Here is a 19,141-nt window from a genome sequence, read left to right as displayed (position 1 = left end):
ATTAAACTTGCATTATTATTTCATATTTTTATTATTATAAAAATGTATTGTTGTGAAGTAAAGAAGAGGGGGATGTTTGACTCAGGAAAGACTCACGTTGCTGGTTGCGCTTGTCACTGGCGTTCTTCAGCGGGAGGCAGACAGGACAGTCGTGCCTCGTGCAGTTCTTCCAGTGCGAGATGATCTGCCTCGATGAAGCACAGTGAGCCACTGCAGAGACAGAGAGAGAAGAAAGCCTGAGCCAAAGTACAAACGCTGCAAAACTGGTAGCAAAAAGGTCCTGTGGGAAAGCAGGTCTTCAAGAAACTGTACGCAGCAGACGCACACACATCTGCTAAACTCAGGGCCAAGAACCTCGTCTTTACTGCGACAAGTCATTTTTCTATCCTCACAGGAAGTGAAAAACGACCACAAATGACAAATATTACAGCCAAATAGATCATAATTGATGTTTAAAGGGGTCATGAACTGCATTTAAACACCCACTGCTATGACTGTGTAATAGCTTTGCATATCAAAATAATTTTCAACATCCTCTCTACACACGTGGAATTGTTCTGAAAACTTCCGATGTTCGCCATACATGTTTGAGCAAAAGTCTGATCCCGGATCAGAAGACAAACCTACACCTGAATTATCAAGGAAGTTCCAGCGACAGATTGGAAAATAATCATCTTTACTTATATTTATTATACATTTATTCCTTTATTTATACTTATTCCTATTTTGACAGTAGTGTCAAGTGTTTGGGTAAATTAGTTACTGTACTCAAGTATCCGTTTTATCATACACAGCGATCAAGCAGTCACACTGCTCGGTTCCAGTTTCGACACTATTATGATTTATTGCTGCTCTGTGTGTTGCTTCTGATTTGAATGAGGTTGATGTTGATGGTTCTGGAAGGAAGCGAATTCTGCCAAGAGAGCCTTCAGGAGGAATCAAAGTCTGCAAGAACATGACACTTTAAGAATGATCTCTAAATGTTCATGCCTTTCCCCAGGAGTCCAAGAGAGAGAGAGAAACGCGTGTCACCGTGGGCAGGGAACAACAGGAAATGAGCTGGCAGCGCGGAGGGCTTGCTTGGCACCACGCTTGCGTTTGAGTTGAAATGAAGCCCTGTGCTCCGGGTCCAACAACAACTACAGCACTGAGAGCAAAGCAGCCGGGCAGCATCGGGCTGCCGCAAGCCCTCTCCTGCCGTTTGCCAACTCCTTAATACTGCATTATACCATAAAGGCATGATTTTCTCTATAAATGGACTGTTCTACTTGAGACAGAGCAAAGCATTTGCTCGGGGGAAATTCCCTGTGTTTGCGTATGAAACGGTACTGATTGTGAAACGAAAGGTGTTAGGCCAGAAATATACTCTATGCAAGTGCAAAAACGCGACATTTGACATCCAATATTGCGGTGGCAACAAACCTCAATTGGGCAACTTTCAAACATGCCATTACAACGGATGTTATTCAGATAGCTAGGTATATAAATTTGTGGTAAACTTGAGTGTAGAGCTGCAGTTGTGTGACGAACACAATGCTCTAAACCCCACATCAGGACAAAAGGGTCTCATTACCGCTCTCCCTGAGACTAAACAGGTCTGCAACCACATGCCTCACCCCACAAAATACAGCTGACACACCTCAATGGATTTACACACACACACTGCACGAAAATCATTCTTCATGTAACCCTAGTTCCAAACCCAAATCCAAAACCCAACTTGTTCCAAACTTTTGCAGACATGTTTTAATAAACATTACATATTGTATGAAAATTATAATGTATTACATATATGCATGAAAAGTAAAATTTGTAATTAATTTGAGGCATGTAATTCTTCATTAATTTGTAAAAAATACCACTGATAAAAATGTGCATTTTATTTGCTTATTTATTAATGTGTGCATTTCTACGGTGCTTAGCGTAAATGAGTACACCCCCTTTGAAAAGTAACATTTTAAACAATCTCTCAATAAACAGAAAAACTATTTCCAAAATGTTCACAAGACTAAATTTAATATAATATCTGTTTAACTTATAACAAGAAAGTAAGGTTAATAATATAACTTAAATTACACATTTTTCAGTTTTACTCAAATTAGGGTGATGCAAAAATGAGTACAGCCCACAACAAAAACTACTACATCTAGTACTTTGTATGGCCTCCATGATTTTTAATGACAGCACCAAGTATTCTAGACATGGAATGAACAAGTTGGCGACATCCTGCAAAATCTATCTTTTTCCATTCTTCAAGAATGACCTTTTAGAGACTTGATGCTGGATGGAGAGTAATTCTCAACTCTCAGAATTCCACATAGGTGTCCAACAGTGGCCTTAGATGTGTGTTTAGGATTATTGTCCTGTTGGAAAAGTGCATGACGATCAAGGGCACGGAGTGATGGTAGCATCTTTTCTTTCAGTATAGAGCAGTACATCTGTGAATTCATGATGCCATCAATGAAATGCAGCTCCCGACACCAGCAGCACTCATGCAGCCCCACATTAGGACACTGCCACTGCCATGTTTCACTGTAGGCACCATGCTTTTTTCTTTGTATTCCTCACATTTGCGATGCCATACAGTTTTGAAGTCATCAGTTCCAAAAACATTTATCTTGGTCTCATCACTCCAGAGTATAGAGTCCCAGTAGTCTTCATCTTTGTCAGCATGGGTCCTGGCAAACTCTAGGCGGGCTTTTTTGTGCCTGGGCTTTAGGAAAGGCTTCTTTCGTGGACGGCACCCATGCATGCCATTCCTCTGCAGTGTACGCCATATTGTGTCACTGGAAATAGTCACCCCAGTTTGGCTTTCTACTTCTTTAGATAACTGCAGTGAACTTGCATGCCGATTTTCTTCAACCCTTCTCATCAGAAGACGCTCTTGTCGAGGTGTTAACTTCCGTGGATGACCTGGACGTCTCTGTGAGATGGTTGCAGTTCCATCTTTTTAAAAAACTTTTTTACACTTTTGCTACAGTATTCTGACTGATAAATAAGGCTTTGCTGATCTTCTTGTAGCCCTCAACTTTCTGGTGTAAAGAAATTATTTTCTTTCTCAGGTCTTGTGACATTTCTCTTCCATGTGATGCCATTGCTGACAGCATGAAATGGGAAGGGGTTTTAACACTCTTTTATAGTCAACTGTCTGCTGGACACCTGTGTAATGAATAAATAGACTCACCTGTGGTTGAATTCTTGTTAAATTAAACATTTGTAGTCTAAAATTTAGCTGTGTAACAAAGTTAGCATGCAAGAATTGTTTTATTTAAAAAAAAAAAAAAAAAAAAAAAAATCTCATCGTTTGGCAATTGCCATTCTTTTTTCCAAATATTACTTACTTACTAAAAAAAATCTTAATGGAATCATTAAGGAAGCAGAATCGTTAGGAATTGGAAAGAAGTAGATCTTGTAAGACAGCATAAAACATACTTTTTAGAACAAGAATCATAACCATTCTCTTTCGCTTGTTCTCACTATTTAAGACTTAAGACCTTTTTAATACCACCTCACATGAAATTTAAAACCAAATCTGTGATGGAAACACACACACACACACACACACATTATATATATGTGATCAGCTAGAGCCACGTCCCGGCACCTTTCTTTTAAAAAAAATATATTTTATCACATTAAAAGATATGTCATATATTGTAATAATACATACTATTGTTCTGTAAAAATAAAAAGCAGCATTTAATAATCATGATAATAATTAATATAATATAATATATTAAATGTATAAGTAGAATTGTTATTATTAAAGTACCTGCAAAATGTCTGGAAACAACTATTAATTTTATAATAATTCCCTTCTGCTCACCAGGGCTGCATTTATTTGAGCAAAAATACAGTAAAAACAGCGACATTGTGAAATATTCTTACAAATAAAAAGTTTTCTATACTTTATAAAAATTATTTTATAAAATGTAATTTATTCCTGTGATCATTTTCAACATCATTACTCCAGTCTTCAGTGTCACATGATACTTCAGAAATCATTACAATTTGATTTGATGCTCAAGAAACATTTCTGATTATTATCAGTGTTGAAAACAGTTGTGCCTCTTCATATTTTTGTGGAAATGGTGATATTTGTTAGTTTTCTTTTAAGTTCAATGCAATGTTCAACAGCATTTATTTGAATTATATACGATTCTGATGACTAATAATGCGTTCCCAAATGCAAATTTAAACGTCACAAACAAAGAAGCATTTACAGTTAAATCGAAAATGAAAACACAGCACTGCTACAGCAAGCATGCAGCGCGTCAGACTATTATGTAGGATAATTACATCACAGCCGTTGCAAATTATATATTTAATACCACCATTCATAAAAAAGTTCCCGAACACGTTTCCGCGTTGATTGTACTCGCATTTGGCGCGTTGACACATTTTAACTCTTTTAGGGACCATTCATGTCGCGTCTAAAAACGCATGGAAAACGTGTCGGCGCCGCTTTCTCCTTTCCAAAGCACTCGGGCATTGCGGTGGCGTCTACCGTTACTAAGCAACCATGAGCTGAGTTTCAGCAAAGGATATATGGATTTCCAGAACATCTTTGCCACAGCAGATTTATTTAAAAATGTGTGTCCGTGTACAGATCTGATCAGATATTCCTACATCTTTGCTGAGCTTTTTTCTACAGATGGCGCCTCGCGCAGCGCTGGACCATTCCGTCGGTGACGTACGAGAAAACATAAAATACATAAAACATTTTTGCGGTAATGCAACGAAAAATATTTAAGACCTATCGAATCTGAATTTAAGACATTTTAAGACTTTTTAAGGCCTTTTATTAGGAAAAGTATATTTAAGACTTTTTAAAACTTTTTAAAGACCCGCGGATACCCTGTACTATTTATTAGGGGTGGTTAAATCTGATTTCCCGATTCGATTCCGATTATTGAAGTCCCGATTCGATTACAGTCGATTTTCGATTATTAACAATTCTCGATTAGCGATTATTGATTTTCCATTTCACAACAGTAAACGAAAATACACTACAAAGTGATTGCAGTATTAAAAAAAAGTCAGCTACTGAATTACTTAACCCTTTTATTGAGTAACAACAACTCAAAGCACTTTCTGTGACGTGTAGTTATAACTTCAGAATTATTTGTATGTAGCTTATGTTCTGTAGAACACAGAAATGAATACATCACATTGTGTTGTGACTCATCAAGTTGAACTAAACAATAACAAATAAATTAAGAAGTAGATCAGAACCAACATACTGTAGAAATTGGACAATTTTCTTCTAGAAAGACGTGTTCAGGTGGAGGAAGACTGCAGGTTGCAGTCGAAACATGTCAAGGTACTCCACTTGAACACCTTGTCTTTCTGGAAGAAAATTGTCCAATTTAATCATTAAGAAGACAAAATGAACATTTTTGAACAACTTACTGTAGCTTCAGCTTATATACTGTACTGTAGAACACAGTGACAAAATGCAACACACTAACTTGTGAGCAATCAAGTTGTACTAAACATACATAGCTCTGGAATGACCAGATTCTTATGGAGGAAGACCAGCTGGTCCACATGTTGTGGCGTGAGTGTGCTCCGTTGTGCTGACAATTTTGTCATATCGTGGAGAGTGCGCTGATTCGGTGGGATGACGGGCTTCAGGCGGTCGTCTTTAACCCACCCTGCCTCCTCTGGATGAAAGCGGGAAATGTGGGCCCTCAAGCTGCTCGTATTGCCGCAGTACTTCAGTTTAGCGTGGCAATGTTGACAGACGGCATGCGTTTTATCGAGCCCGATCACACGAAAATGCGTATTAATAGTACGAGTTTGTAATCTCGTAGAATATATACGCCAAAATGAGTTTTCGCATGCATATGATACGCACTTTATGGCGTATTATACGTACAAACCCCCACCCCCATCCTACCCAAGAGCGTATCATATACACGCCATTAAGTGCGTATCATATGCACGCGAAAAATCCGCGTACCATAAGCACGCCATATATTCTATGAGATTACAAACTCGTACTATTGATACGCATTCTCATGTGATCGTGTTGGTTTTATCAACATGTTTAGAGCTCCTGCCATGAAAACCAAAATGAATCCACACGCTTGCTTTGAGCCCAGATGGAGCTGGGTGGATCGGTTGGTTGCTCGTTCCTGGTTCTTCCATTTTACACACCTGCTCTGGCTGCCGTTACACGCGCTTGCTAACTGGAACTGGGCGCGTTCGTGACGTTCAACTCCCGGTATAACATTTTTTACAAAATAAAAAAATGCAAAATTATTATTTTTTTAAATAAATAAAAAAAAATAGATTTTTTTAAATTTAATAATCGATTCATACTAGTCCATAACATACTCGCGATTAATCAATAATCGATTTTTTTCACCACCCCTATTTATTCTTGCCACCTTCAGTTTTTTCAGCTTTGTAGCATCAGCCTTCTGTGCCTATAACACTATCTGCACAACTTTTCATGTTGTGGTCAAAGCAGCATGTGACACTGGTGTTGAAGATGCACTGAAGCCCATACGAGAGTCATGTGGAAAAGAAAATTCGATGTCGACTCACCTTGGCAGGATTTGCCGGCCTGGCAGTGTGTCATGTGGTTGAGGACGTTCTTCATGGTCCTGCAGTGGGGCAGGGCACAGGCTCGCACCTCGCCGTTGGCCTGCTCGCGCCGCTGGCACTTGTGGGCGTGGAGCAGCAGAACCAGCTGCTGCTGGATCAGCTTGCGCTTCTCCGGGTCGGCCGTGGGGCCTGCAGACACACCCTGACCTGCCACCATCCCCACCGACACCTGCTGCTGCTGGGGCTTCAAAAGACAGCATCACAGAATTAAATTTTGCCTGCAAGCTCCATCCAGTTTGTGTGCATGATGGGAAACTCACCATGTTTGGCACGCTGGTGACCGTCGCTCCCTTTAGGTCAGTTGGAAACGGGGGAAGGCTGTTGGGAAGACCACCTTTATTCTGAGCGTTCACGCCAGTCGTGCCCATTTGTTGCCCTCCACCCTGGTACTGACCAAATGGGCTGTTGCCACCTGCCATGCCCATCTACAAGAGGAAGAAAAATTTAAATATTATATCCATATATAGTCATCAGAAGATCCAGACACAGAATCTCACATCTGAAATTACACCTGGTAAACAACACAAAATTTGATTTCTTTAAGCAAGATCCGCCAGCATTGTAAAGATCTTCATTACAGTAGTATGGGATAATTTGCCATTTTCAAGGGTATAATCCAGTAATTTCAACGAAAATCAATGCGATCAAGAATTTTGCAAGAGAATGAAAAAATTTCAAGTTCAAGTTGGTCACACAAATAAGCCACGTTAACATAAAACTAGTTTGTTTGAAAGTGACTTATGTGTGAGCTATGTTTCACTTAATGGTAGGGTAAGCAATTTCGGAGAGGCTTGCAATAGCAAGCTAGCTCTGAAAGCATGAGATCCCACCCACCATTCAGAGCGTCTCCTATGCCATGCCTCCTCCAAAACACATGAACGCAGACGCAGAAGCGTCACGAGAAACGGCGTTAAATTACCTCATGTATAAAGCACATAGAATATCATGGGTTGCCATCTTGTAATTATGGTTACAACATGGCGTGAACGCAGCATAAACATGTTGTTTTGGTTCAGGAGGAACTGTAAAAGGAGGCTGCTGTTTTTTTTTTTTTTAGGCACTCAGTGACTGTCTGTATACAACTCTACATAGCCTTACTGAACGCGCTGACAACGTGTGATGTCTGTGTACGAGGTGGTATGGAAATACATGTTGAAATACATGTCAATAGGCTTTATATAACTTTTCATTTTCATTTTTATTTCAGTTTTAGTTATTTTATTACATCAGGTTAAACTAAATGAAAAAGAGAAATGTTGCCTTGGGAACTAGCTGAAATAAAATAAAATATAAAACTTATTTTATTTCAGTTAACATTTATTTTATTTCTATTAAAATGTTTTAGTTTTAGTTAACTATAGTAACCCTTCCATCTTATTCAGTGACGGCACTAAAAATCCTCACAATACACATTTCTATGGAAAAAAAAAACAAAAAAAAAACAACAACAACAACATTTACCTTATTTTGCCATTATATTCATATAACATTTGCATTATGCAAAACTTCATGGCACAACAGCAAACAGCCAATTAAATATTACTGTCCCACATGCATATCAATGAAAAACCACACAATAATTTTGATCTAAGCATTACTACATTTTTAGCAGCTCACTATGATCTTGAGCAGAGAAGGGCTTCCACCGTCAGACAAAGACAAACCACCCTCCCTCTTCCTGTGTCTTTCTCTGTGCTGATCTCCAGCAGTGTGCCGGCCGTCCACTCAGTGTTGACATCGCTCCAGCAGACCAGATGAAAGGGGCCAGCGGAGTGGCACACGCACCAGCAGCCCCTCCTCTCTGCTCACTCATTCATGCACACCAACACACTTCTCACGCTACTCTCTCTGCTTACTCATCCACACACACATTATCTCTCTCTCTCTCTCTCTCAGAGCAGCCAGGATACTCTTTCCCAGCAGATCTGCATCATCCCCAGGATTTCCTCACTATGAACTATAGATGCACTGATGTATTGGTCGATGATATTTACAACCATCGGCTATAGCGTGAAAAAGGCAGCTATAACAAACCAATTATTAATTTATCATTTAACTGCGTGAAGGCACTGAGCTGTATAATGTCTGTTGCATAATCCAACATTTTTCTCTGGGTAAAATAATTAAATACTTGCCAAAACACAATGAAATCTGTACAAAATACAGCAGTGCTCGTCAATAAGCACCATCCAGGGGCAGCGTGAATAACGCTCGGGACAATTCAACTGTGCAACACAGTCACAGTCACGATCAGGCCAGTGCTACATCTTTGCGAAAGTTTATCCTTTGCATGTGGTTTTAAGCCTTGTGAATTTAAATATTCAAGTGCAAGAAAACACAAAAGAGAACTCAATTCTACTCACTGTGTGAAGTTCGCACACATCCATAGCATAAGCCTAGAAAACAGCGTCTCAAGACAGCGCGCAAATACTGAATCGAGTTGTCTTTCGCTTCTTCTAATTCACCCAAAATTATATCAACATGGCCATCTTGGCGAGTATCCTTGTGAACAGTCAGTTATGTATTAAATGAATGTAAACAACTGAGATATAAAACACTTGTGTAACAGTATATTGGATCAGTGCAGTTCTTAAAGTGACAGCAGCCTAATATTCCTGCTGCACTTCTGTCTGCGTTTTAATGTTAATAAATAAATAAAACAATCTCTACTCTTGGCAAAATATTGGATTAATATGCTTTTAATTTATACAGTGAAGAATATGCAGTGTTATTTTACATTTGTTTACTTTATTTCTGTACCTGAAAATTATTGATAAACCAACCTAAAAAGCACTGTTTATTTCACATGTGTTAACATATGTTGTTTATGTATTTATGTTGGCCTGCTGAATGTTAAATGGATCCAATCCATGTTCATTAGAAATAATTTGACGATGCAGCAATAAACTAGCTTGTATAACAATGCATGCATTTTTTTAACTTTGATAATTAAAACATGGTCAAAACACTATTTTAAATGACAAAACTTCAAATAAGAGAGTATGTCACAAATATTGGTACCACTATCGACCAATAATTGTTTGTTAAAATCGGTATCGGCCCAAAACAATCCTATTGGTGCATCCCTACTCTAACCCAATCAATCGTGCCCTTTGTGAAATCGTGTTCTATAAATAGCTCACCCAAAATAATTTAACAATTTAACTCTCGTGTCATTCTAAGGACACGTGTCCATCAAAGCATTTTTGCTAAGAATGCACGCTTGCCATTTCTTTCTGGCCGACTACAGTTAAAAATGTTCAACTTTGGGTAAAACCATAGACTGTAAAAAAATATGGACGTAGCGTCCGTGACGTCACCCATAGAGTTCTGAACAGCAGTTTTGACGCCTAAATGAGGCCGCGGCCATCTTAGCTGCGCGTCACCGCACGTCACTCCCGGATAACTGAAAATGGGCAAAGAGGTGGGGAGGTGGCTTGAGCTGATATTACTGGTTGCTGAAACCACACCCGTCTAGCTTGACGTGACCACATTAGCAGGCAAAGGAGCTATCTATCTATCTTAGATACGATCTAAAATAATAATGAAGATAAGTTTTATCATCAGAACGTTCTAAAGGTTTACTGTCAATCTACTAGGGCTGGGCGATATATCGAATGCTTTTGTCACGCGCATTTCGTCAGTAAAGCCGGTTCCTTGATTACCGCCAAATCGCCATCACCTGCTTTCAAATGGAGCGCCATTTAATAGACAGAACCGTAGATCACTGATAAGCCACGCAATATCGCGTTCAATATCGACGGCGATTCATATCGATATTGAACGCGATATTGCGTGGCTTATCAGTGAACTACGGCTCTGTCTATTAAATACCGTTTCATTTGAAAGCAGGTGATGGCGATTTGGCGGTAATCAAGGAACCGGCTTTACTGACGAAATGCGCGTGACAAAAGCATTCGATATATCGCCCAGCCCTACAATCTACGGTGTTTTTAAGATATAGATCCTCCAACACTAGTAGTGTTGGGTGTGCAAATAACAACATGGAAAATCAAATGGGACTTCATACCTTTACAATGAAATAGAGATTGTGAGATGAATCCAATCTGTGGCACTTGGGTAAAATATGAGTGTCCATTGCAAAACAAAAAAACATGTCACATTTCTTCTGAATGATCTGTTCTCTGTCATCGTTCTTCAAGAAAGGATGCAATCTGAACAGCCTTTATCTTGTAAAACTGTATACGATCGTATCTAACAAACAAATGAGCCTGTGTCCAAAGTATATTTTTTTCAAAATAGTGCAGCAGTTTTAGTTATAATATCCAAGCAGTGCTGTCAGAGTTGTATATCCTCCTGGTATTGTCATTGTAGTAAATCTCACAACCAAAACTTTCAGCCAATGCCACGATCCAACAACGTGTGTTCTGTTTCTTCCGCATATGCATGCACATCTACACAGACACATATAGGGCTGCACGATATATCGCATGAGATTGTCACGCGCATTTCGTCAGTAAAGCCGGTTCCCTGATTACCTTTAAATCTCCATCACCTGCTTTCAAATGCAGCGGCATTTAATAGACAGAGCCGTAGTTCAATGAAAAGCAACGCAATATCGCGTTCATATCGCAGATGAATCTCCTTCGATAATGAACGCGATATTGCGTGGCTTTTCAGTGATCTACGGCTCTGTCTATTAAATGCCGCTGCATTTGAAAGCAGGTGATGGAGATTTAACGGTAATCAGGGAACCGGCTTTACTGACGAAATGCGCGTGACAATCTCATGCGATATATCGTGCAGCCCTAGACACATATCAGTCTCGAATATTATGCAGCAAGCCATATTTTATAATTGTATAAAACAATCAAAAAAAAAAGCACAAAAACGGCTGAGATGCCAAATTCAGCGACAGCTGAAGTAACATGACAGCTCACAGACAGCAGCGCAATCTACCTGTCACTCAAGTGACCACGCCCTTAATTATGCAGAACTTTAAGGCTTAATATAATTTAAACGGATAAGTTATAAAAAAAATTCACCCTCCTCAGAGTTGTCATGAAGGGCAAAAATAGCAGTATAGACCAAAACCACAATTTGAACCAACTTATAAACATGTTTTTTTCTGCTATAAACTTGGCCAATTTAACATGGGACTATGAGATTCTGCTCTCTTTTGGAGCATGTCCCCTAGCGGCCAGTTGATGAATCGCAGTTTAAGTTACTTCCGTATTAGCTTCACGAGAGAAAGGGGGAGGTTGCCGCTTGGGTAAAACGCAGCACTCGTCACTGTCACTTTTTAACCAGATACCCAATCACAGTGGGGGAGGGAGGGACAAATACCACACTGACCAACCTAGCTTGAAAAAGATGACAATACAACAACTGAACAAAATCATCCAAAACAAGAACAGGCAAGTACTTTACATTGCATCAACATTTTTTGATACTAAATCAGATACTAGTAACACTTCCTCAGAAGTGACACAACTGAAAAAAAACAACAACAAAAAAAACAGAGTTGCCGAAGAGCTTTCAAGCACCCACAGCTAGACATTTTCAGAAGAGCAACTGGCTTTTTAGCCGACTATAAATCCTTTGGTGGACATACTGCATGTTAAATTTCAGCCGAACACTGAAGAAAAGTTAGAAAAGAGCGATACCATTGCTCCCGTGTGTATCTGTTAGGGGTGGAACGGTTAAGATTACTCACGGTTTGATTTATACCACGGTTTTATGGTCACAGTTTCGGTATGGTTGGGTATGTACTATGTTCTGTAAAAAAATAGGACAATTGTCAAAAAAAGATAAAAAAAAAAAAAAAAAAAAAAAAAAAAATCGAACTATAAGAAACAGATAAGAGATGAGAGCTAAGATACAAATAAAATAAACAATGCTTTACAAGTTTTTCAGCTAGCTTTCAGGTACAAAAATGGAATAAAGTAATGAAATATAAAATAACTGCATATAAACTTCTTTGAATAATTAAATAAAGATGAAACATTATTGAAGTTACAAAAGCTATTCAGTCAAGAGTGATTTCTTTGTCTTTTGTCGTTTGATTAACATTAAAAACTCAGAGAGCAGGAATATTAGACTGCTGTCCCTTTAAGACATAATTCAAAGATCCAGTACACTGATACCGATACATATGCGTTTGTCTGTCTCGTTTTTCTCTTAAGACATAACCTACTATGTTAGGATACTCGCTAAGATGGGCATATTGACATTATTTTTGTGTGAATTTGTCCGTTTAGCTGCAAGAATTGAAAGAGAATTTCCGCTGTGACGTGGTTCTCCACGTACACGCTTCGGATAAGTACACACAAATCTCCTCACGGCACAAGCGAGTTCTCTTTTGCATCTTACAGTTGAATGTTTAAATTGGCAAGGTTTAAATGAGTTAGTTTAAACAGATAATGACGTGAGATGTTCAGGTCTCACCTGATCAACACCCGGGTGATGACGGTGTAAATGACAATTCGGCACGTCATTGAATATTTGTTTACAAAGAGTGACTGTTTTGTCCATGTTTTTTTTTTTTTTTTAGATCATCGCTGTAGTAACGTACTGGGAAACTAGAATGCATATCAATCGACTGAAACATACATTAGTCGAATCCATCTGTCAGTTTTACACGTTGTTTTCAACAAACCACATTATATATGCATCGTCAGATTTGGGATGAACCGCGGTGCAAACGCGTGCCGAACCATGGGTGGAGAACTGAACGGTTTGATTTTTTACTGAGAACCCCTCCACCCCTAGTATCTGTGTAAGCGTTATTGATGTCCATTTACAACGTTTTTGATACGTTGATCATTGAAGCCAAATCACAGACATATCCAATGAGTGCGTCAACAAAATAGCCAATCAGAGGTGTTTACAGTTCCACTCAACAGAGCTCAAAGTGCCACATTTTTAAAATTTCAGTACCGACTAGGTACTCTAGATCACATTATGCATCAAGCAGCAGCTGTTTACCCCTGTTTGCATGGCAACAATGATGCTGAAGTGGGCAAAATGCATAGCGTTGCTCACCTCACTTTTATATTTTGGTTTTTGAACCTTTGGTTTTGTTTTCAAAGAGTCAGCACTTGTGTCTATCTGCCGCAAATGCATAAAGAGTGTTTAAAGAGTGAGGGAATCCAGTAGAAATGATATACATTCTCTGCTTGCAGTGCATCAGTCACACATAAACACAGATTTATCGAATCATACATCACCAATAGCAGTTAATTTCCGCAATTTAGTATGACTGTGTTCATATTAGCAGCGAACTGTACCCTGGACCACCATATCATCCAAACGAACCAATCTCTGACGTCAATCGCACCCAGGTGCGCTTCAAGAATGCTAGTGTGAAAGCACCCTAAAACCCAAAGTATACTTCACTTTTACACGTATGAAAGGGTCCACATACAGTATGCGACACGAATTTCATCACCAGAATAATACACATGTACTGTAAATGCGCCGACTGATTTTTGTAACTGCACGTACTTTATATGCGCAGGTCGCACATGCGCATTGAATTTGTTTTGCCGTTGTTTTACACTATAAAGAGACGGAACAACAAAACACTGAAGACTGCAACAATAACCGTTGCCTGCATTGACAAGTGCTTGTGTGAGGGGGTTAAGAGATAGTCACAACTTTAGTTTAAAAGAATACAAAGATCGGTCATAACTTGTGGAGTAAAAATAGCGCAGACACTGGACAAAGATGAAACTTTCTAGAGTACATGTGTCGACCGCCTGCATTCACACACGCTATCAAATGGAAGATGCTTTGAAAGGCTTTTTGAAATTCATGATACATTTTTAATTCAAAGTTTCTTTCCAATTGACCCTTCGCAAAGACCCTCCCCCCTTAGTTACTGTTGCTTTGTCCAACAAGCCATGACGCTGTCATGCCACACTCAGTGAAAAATACATTGCAGAGCAAAGAAGATACTGACAACACGTCGACAGACAAGAGAGCAGGTTACTTATGATATTAAAGTCCCAGCTTTCAAACTGTGTAGTTATTAAAGAAATTCGAACAATATAAACCATTTTGTGGCTCTTTATGTGTTGTGACAGATATCTGCTATAGCGCCTCAGCTCAAGCGGCTTGTGAACCGATTCCTACTAGTTAATTTATAGCATTAAATAAACATGAATGAACATGAGAAGGAATGTTGTTTCAAGCGCGGAAAGATGTCAATACACACCATTTTTCAAGTTCAAGTCCACGGAGGCTAATCTAACCCCTGACTGCTTTGTCGGACAAAATGGCCGATTCGGCATTATGATTGGTTAGATCGCTTGTCAATCAAACTCCCGGCGAAGGGTCAATTCTTTTACTTGTGATAATGAATCATTTTGAAAAAATGCAATATAAAAGCATATTCCAGCTCTAACCCCAATAAATCACTAGCTATTTGCGCATTGGGATTTGAATTTGTAATACAAATGAACACACCTGCCAATTTTGACACCCGAGTGCTGCTTTCAGACCCCATCAGTCAATAACCCATCTATCATAGAGAGACACGTTCCATTCATCAAATTTGCAAAGAGCACGAATGAGATGCGTATGCATGTAACATGGCACTTTACGTCGAGAGCTGTTCATTTGCCTTCCTATCAAGCATAGTTCTGCAGCTGCCTTTATCGGAGGAATTCAAACAAAATGGCAGAGTTTAAGAGTGTACTGGCACGCAACTGCTCTCGTAACGCAAGCATTTAAGCCTAATAAAAAACACAAGTGCAGGGATGAGTCATGCAATCAAACAATGATGCAGCAAAGAGCAGCTCCAGATAAAGAGTGATAATGTGAGTTCGTCTGCTACACTGGCAGATGAAACTGGATGATTTACACACTGATCAGATTCCAGCAGCATGCTAGAGCTCTAAAAACAGACATGAAACAAATTTCACCAAACATAACTGTCATTACTTATTGCAGAATGAAACAGGGCCTTGATGGTATCCATGTGGATTTTTTAAATTTGAACCGTTTATTAAATTATTATTGTTGTTATTGTAAATTTCCATTGAATGAGTGTGGCATGATGTATCAATAGGAAATGAGCTGCACAATTCAGTGTTGTTTTAGCTTTATTTTAGTTAATTTTAGTACTTCAATTTTTATTTCAGTATATATATATGCCAATTACTGAAATGGTAAAAAGCAGAATATCACAAAACTGTTTGCGAATATATCAGCACTTCCATCCCATGGGGAGCAAAATCATTAGTTACGGATAAATCAGAAGAAGAATAAAAATGGAAATTGTAGCCACTGAGCAAACCACCACAGCCATTTTATTAAATATATCAAATTATGTGTGGTTTATAGCGTGCTTTATAGCGTTTAAAAAAAAAAAAAAAACTTGGCAGCCGAAGCTTTATTTCTGCATCAGAATGCCCTGGAAAGTAATAATAGCCATTTATCTGGGTAAATTATTTAGTGACATGACCTGAGGTAAAGTTAGATGATTTTTTGATGAACATCTAGGAATTTGTATGATAATTGTGCACGTTTTCTTACCTTATCTACATAAATTTTTTATTTGCACTTTGGAAATTTTATTACATTCTTGCAAATCAGCTTATTTATCCCAAAATGTGCATAAAAATAACTGAATGGAAACCTGGCTAATTAGAATATGGATGCAAAGTAGAGTTTTTCTTTGTGTCTTAATATGACTATAAACTCTAAATGGGTGAAAGTGAAAACACAGCAAAGGAAACTGGTCATCTCACCTTGTTGATGTTGCCTTGCTGGGTGTTGATGCCCATCTGCTGTGCCCCTTGTGTGAGCGTCTCTGCCAGGACACTCGCCGCTCCTCCTGGTGCTGCCGCCCCCGCTGCTCCTCCCGCTCCTACAGAAGTTGCCACCTGCATGGCGGCACCCTGGTACTGCATCCCCGGTGAACCTCGACCGCGGCCTACAGACCCAAGAGTTCCATTGATCACCTGACCGGGCTGAGCGCCCGCATTCTGTCCCATCATGCCACTGTTCAGCATGGCCTGGTTAAATCCTGTGCCGAGTCCCATGCCAGCTGAGCCAGCATTATTGCCCTGCGTCCCTGGGGTACCACCTGGTTTCTGTGTTTGAGACGGGTGAGAAGGGGAGCCCTGGCCCAGGGGACTCTTTCCAAGCCCACCCAGCTGAGGTCCGATGCCGCCAGGCTGCGGACTGGCCGAGTTCATCCCAGCGCTGCTTCCTGGCCGTAAGAGCTCAGAGAGCTGCTTGTGCTTGGCAGCAGCATCGGGAACCATGGGGCCATGACCGCCTGTGCCTGCAGCCCCACCATTAGAGGGCATGGACATCAGCCCCAGGTCTCCGTTAGGAATCAGCTCATCTGGAAGATCGTTCTCCAAGTCATCCCAGGAAAGTGAACCCAACTCTGAAGAAAGAAAGAGAGGGAGAAATTTAATTGTCAGTCCAAATCCGATTGTTAGAGATGCACCGATACCATTTTTTCAGAACCGATCCAATCCCAAAATTTCTGAGCATCGGCCGATATTTTTTAAATCAAAGTAGAATTTCTATACCTCTGTGCATTGAACAGATAATCACTCATTTGTGAGTTTTTACACAATCTACTGAATACAGACAACTACATTATAAAGAAAGAAAACAAATGAAAAAATTAGGACTGTAAAAACAACGCGTTCATTTCGATTAATTAATCTGAGAAAAAAATAACTCATTAAAAAAATATAACGCAGATCAATCTTTCCAGGCTGACCTGCAACGATGCACAACAAAAGAAGTGATGGCACCTCATCACTGGACTATAGAAATGTCTCCATTATATTACAATTTTCTGTGCAACCTGCACATTGACAACAACACAACACATCCATGTTTCTGCAACCATGTCTGGCATGGCATTGTAGAAATCTCAAATGTTTCATTTAACAACAAATTTAGCGCAAGATGAATCAGCATTCCTGCAAAATATCCCGTCTACTCTAAGGTCAAATAAATTTCATATTATTAAAGGCTCTTTTCTAGGCTGTGGTTTTGACACCATGAAAATATTGTTTTAGCAGCTCTATGTTGTGAGGGAAAACAGCAGAGAGAGTAGCAGTCTAAATCAATAAGCCTGCATGAGGCTTGATCTGCAACCGAGCCTGCTAATAACCCTAATAAATCCACCTCATCTATTAAAATCTGCTAATGAACGACTGACGCTTTATATACACATGGGAGTGTGTATGATGATATAGCAGAACAGCTGGGAGGAAGGAGACGTTCTCCATCACCTCCATGACTGTGAGAGACTAACGACAGCTGTTTGCATGTTTAGCAGAGTAAATGCCACCAACATAACAGAAGGGATGCTAAGAGATGAGGTCACCAATGATTCAGGTGCGAGGGCTGTAAAATAATGGACTTGATAGTGTAGTTGAAGCGATAACGTAGCATATTACTATTTGTAAGACTATTTTACATGCTATTCTTAATAAAGCACTGGCAGTATTCAGTACATACTGTATACTATGCCATACACTAGTGTGGTTTAAGCGACAACGTTGCATGTAACTATTTATAATGTTTACCATCGAAGACTGTTTTACATGCTATTTTTAAAAGTCTATACAGTACATATGTGATAGCGTGCCAAACACTAATAAGGACAAGAGACAATGTAGCATTCTACTGTTTGTAACATTTACCATTAAAGACTTTTTAACATGTTTTTTAAAAAAATCCTAGGCAGAACATGTACAAACTGAATAGTGTGCTGCACACAAGTGTGGTTTAATGACTGTTTCATATACTATTTTTTATTTTTATGACTCACTGAAGAAGGCTAATTGCCAAAGCGTCTGGTGTATATGTGCTTTGCAGAATAAAGGAATTACATTAAGACAAGCGAGTGCAGATCTTTTGTTTTTTTCATTTGAAAGTATTGCTAATTTCACTGATCTACGCACCCAAAACATGGTTCAGCATAGCGATTCTTCTTTTTTTGATATACTATTTTTCTAATATCCTAAGCAGTATACAGTACATGTTGCATAGAGCGCTGTACACTAGTGAGGTCAAATGAAAATGTAGCATACTGCATTTGTAATCTTTCCCATGGCATATCATTTCACGTGTCTTTTTCCTGTATAAAACAGTAAGCCGAACACAGTACATATTACACGATATGCCATACACTAGTTACCCATTAGTAACCCTGAAAAAAACTTGGTCAATGTGTGAGTGGTATTTCCCAGAGCAACATTGTGCAGTCTATCCACAGCTCTGATTGAGATGCAGCATGGGTAGCACTGAGGTCGCACCAGTCCAGGAGTAAACACAGACACACACGCTGCCAGACACAGCAGGTGCTAAACATGAGGGAGGCAAGAGTAGGGATCATCCCTTTTCTTTTGCTTAATGACCCACATCTCAAAGACTCATGCACGTGCTCACTTACACACTCAGCTGTGTAGTGCCAACGTCCCGCCCTCTACGAGCTTGAAGCCAAGCCAAAATGCAAAACAACGTTTGGGTTTGGAAGCACCTTCTGGGTCTCGAGTCCCAATGGGGATCCAGATTTCTTCCTCCA

General features: G+C 39.4%; 1 protein-coding gene across 4 annotated transcripts in view; it reads right to left on the bottom strand.

Moving 5' to 3' along the window:
• Nucleotides 1–19,141, bottom strand: part of crebbpa (CREB binding protein a) — a 48,716-nt gene that overhangs the window by 20,587 nt on the left and 8,988 nt on the right. For 3 of the 4 annotated variants that reach the window (XM_067396368.1, XM_067396371.1, XM_067396370.1), the window contains exons 2-5: nucleotides 16,332–16,978; nucleotides 6,876–7,040; nucleotides 6,556–6,799; nucleotides 97–210 (exon numbers count right to left, since the gene is read on the bottom strand). In XM_067396368.1, coding sequence (XP_067252469.1) covers nucleotides 97–210; nucleotides 6,556–6,799; nucleotides 6,876–7,040; nucleotides 16,332–16,978 — 1,170 coding nt within the window. Of the gene's footprint in view, nucleotides 1–96; nucleotides 211–6,555; nucleotides 6,800–6,875; nucleotides 7,041–12,292; nucleotides 12,355–16,331; nucleotides 16,979–19,141 lie in introns of those variants that run through there. The other variant, XM_067396372.1, reaches the window with a different exon arrangement.

This window comes from Chanodichthys erythropterus, chromosome 10, assembly GCF_024489055.1.
Source record: "Chanodichthys erythropterus isolate Z2021 chromosome 10, ASM2448905v1, whole genome shotgun sequence".
In the NCBI taxonomy this organism is placed as follows: Eukaryota; Metazoa; Chordata; class Actinopteri; order Cypriniformes; family Xenocyprididae; genus Chanodichthys; species Chanodichthys erythropterus.
The sequence above is the reverse complement of the archived record's forward strand: the minus strand, read 5'-3'. Positions and strand labels throughout refer to the sequence as shown.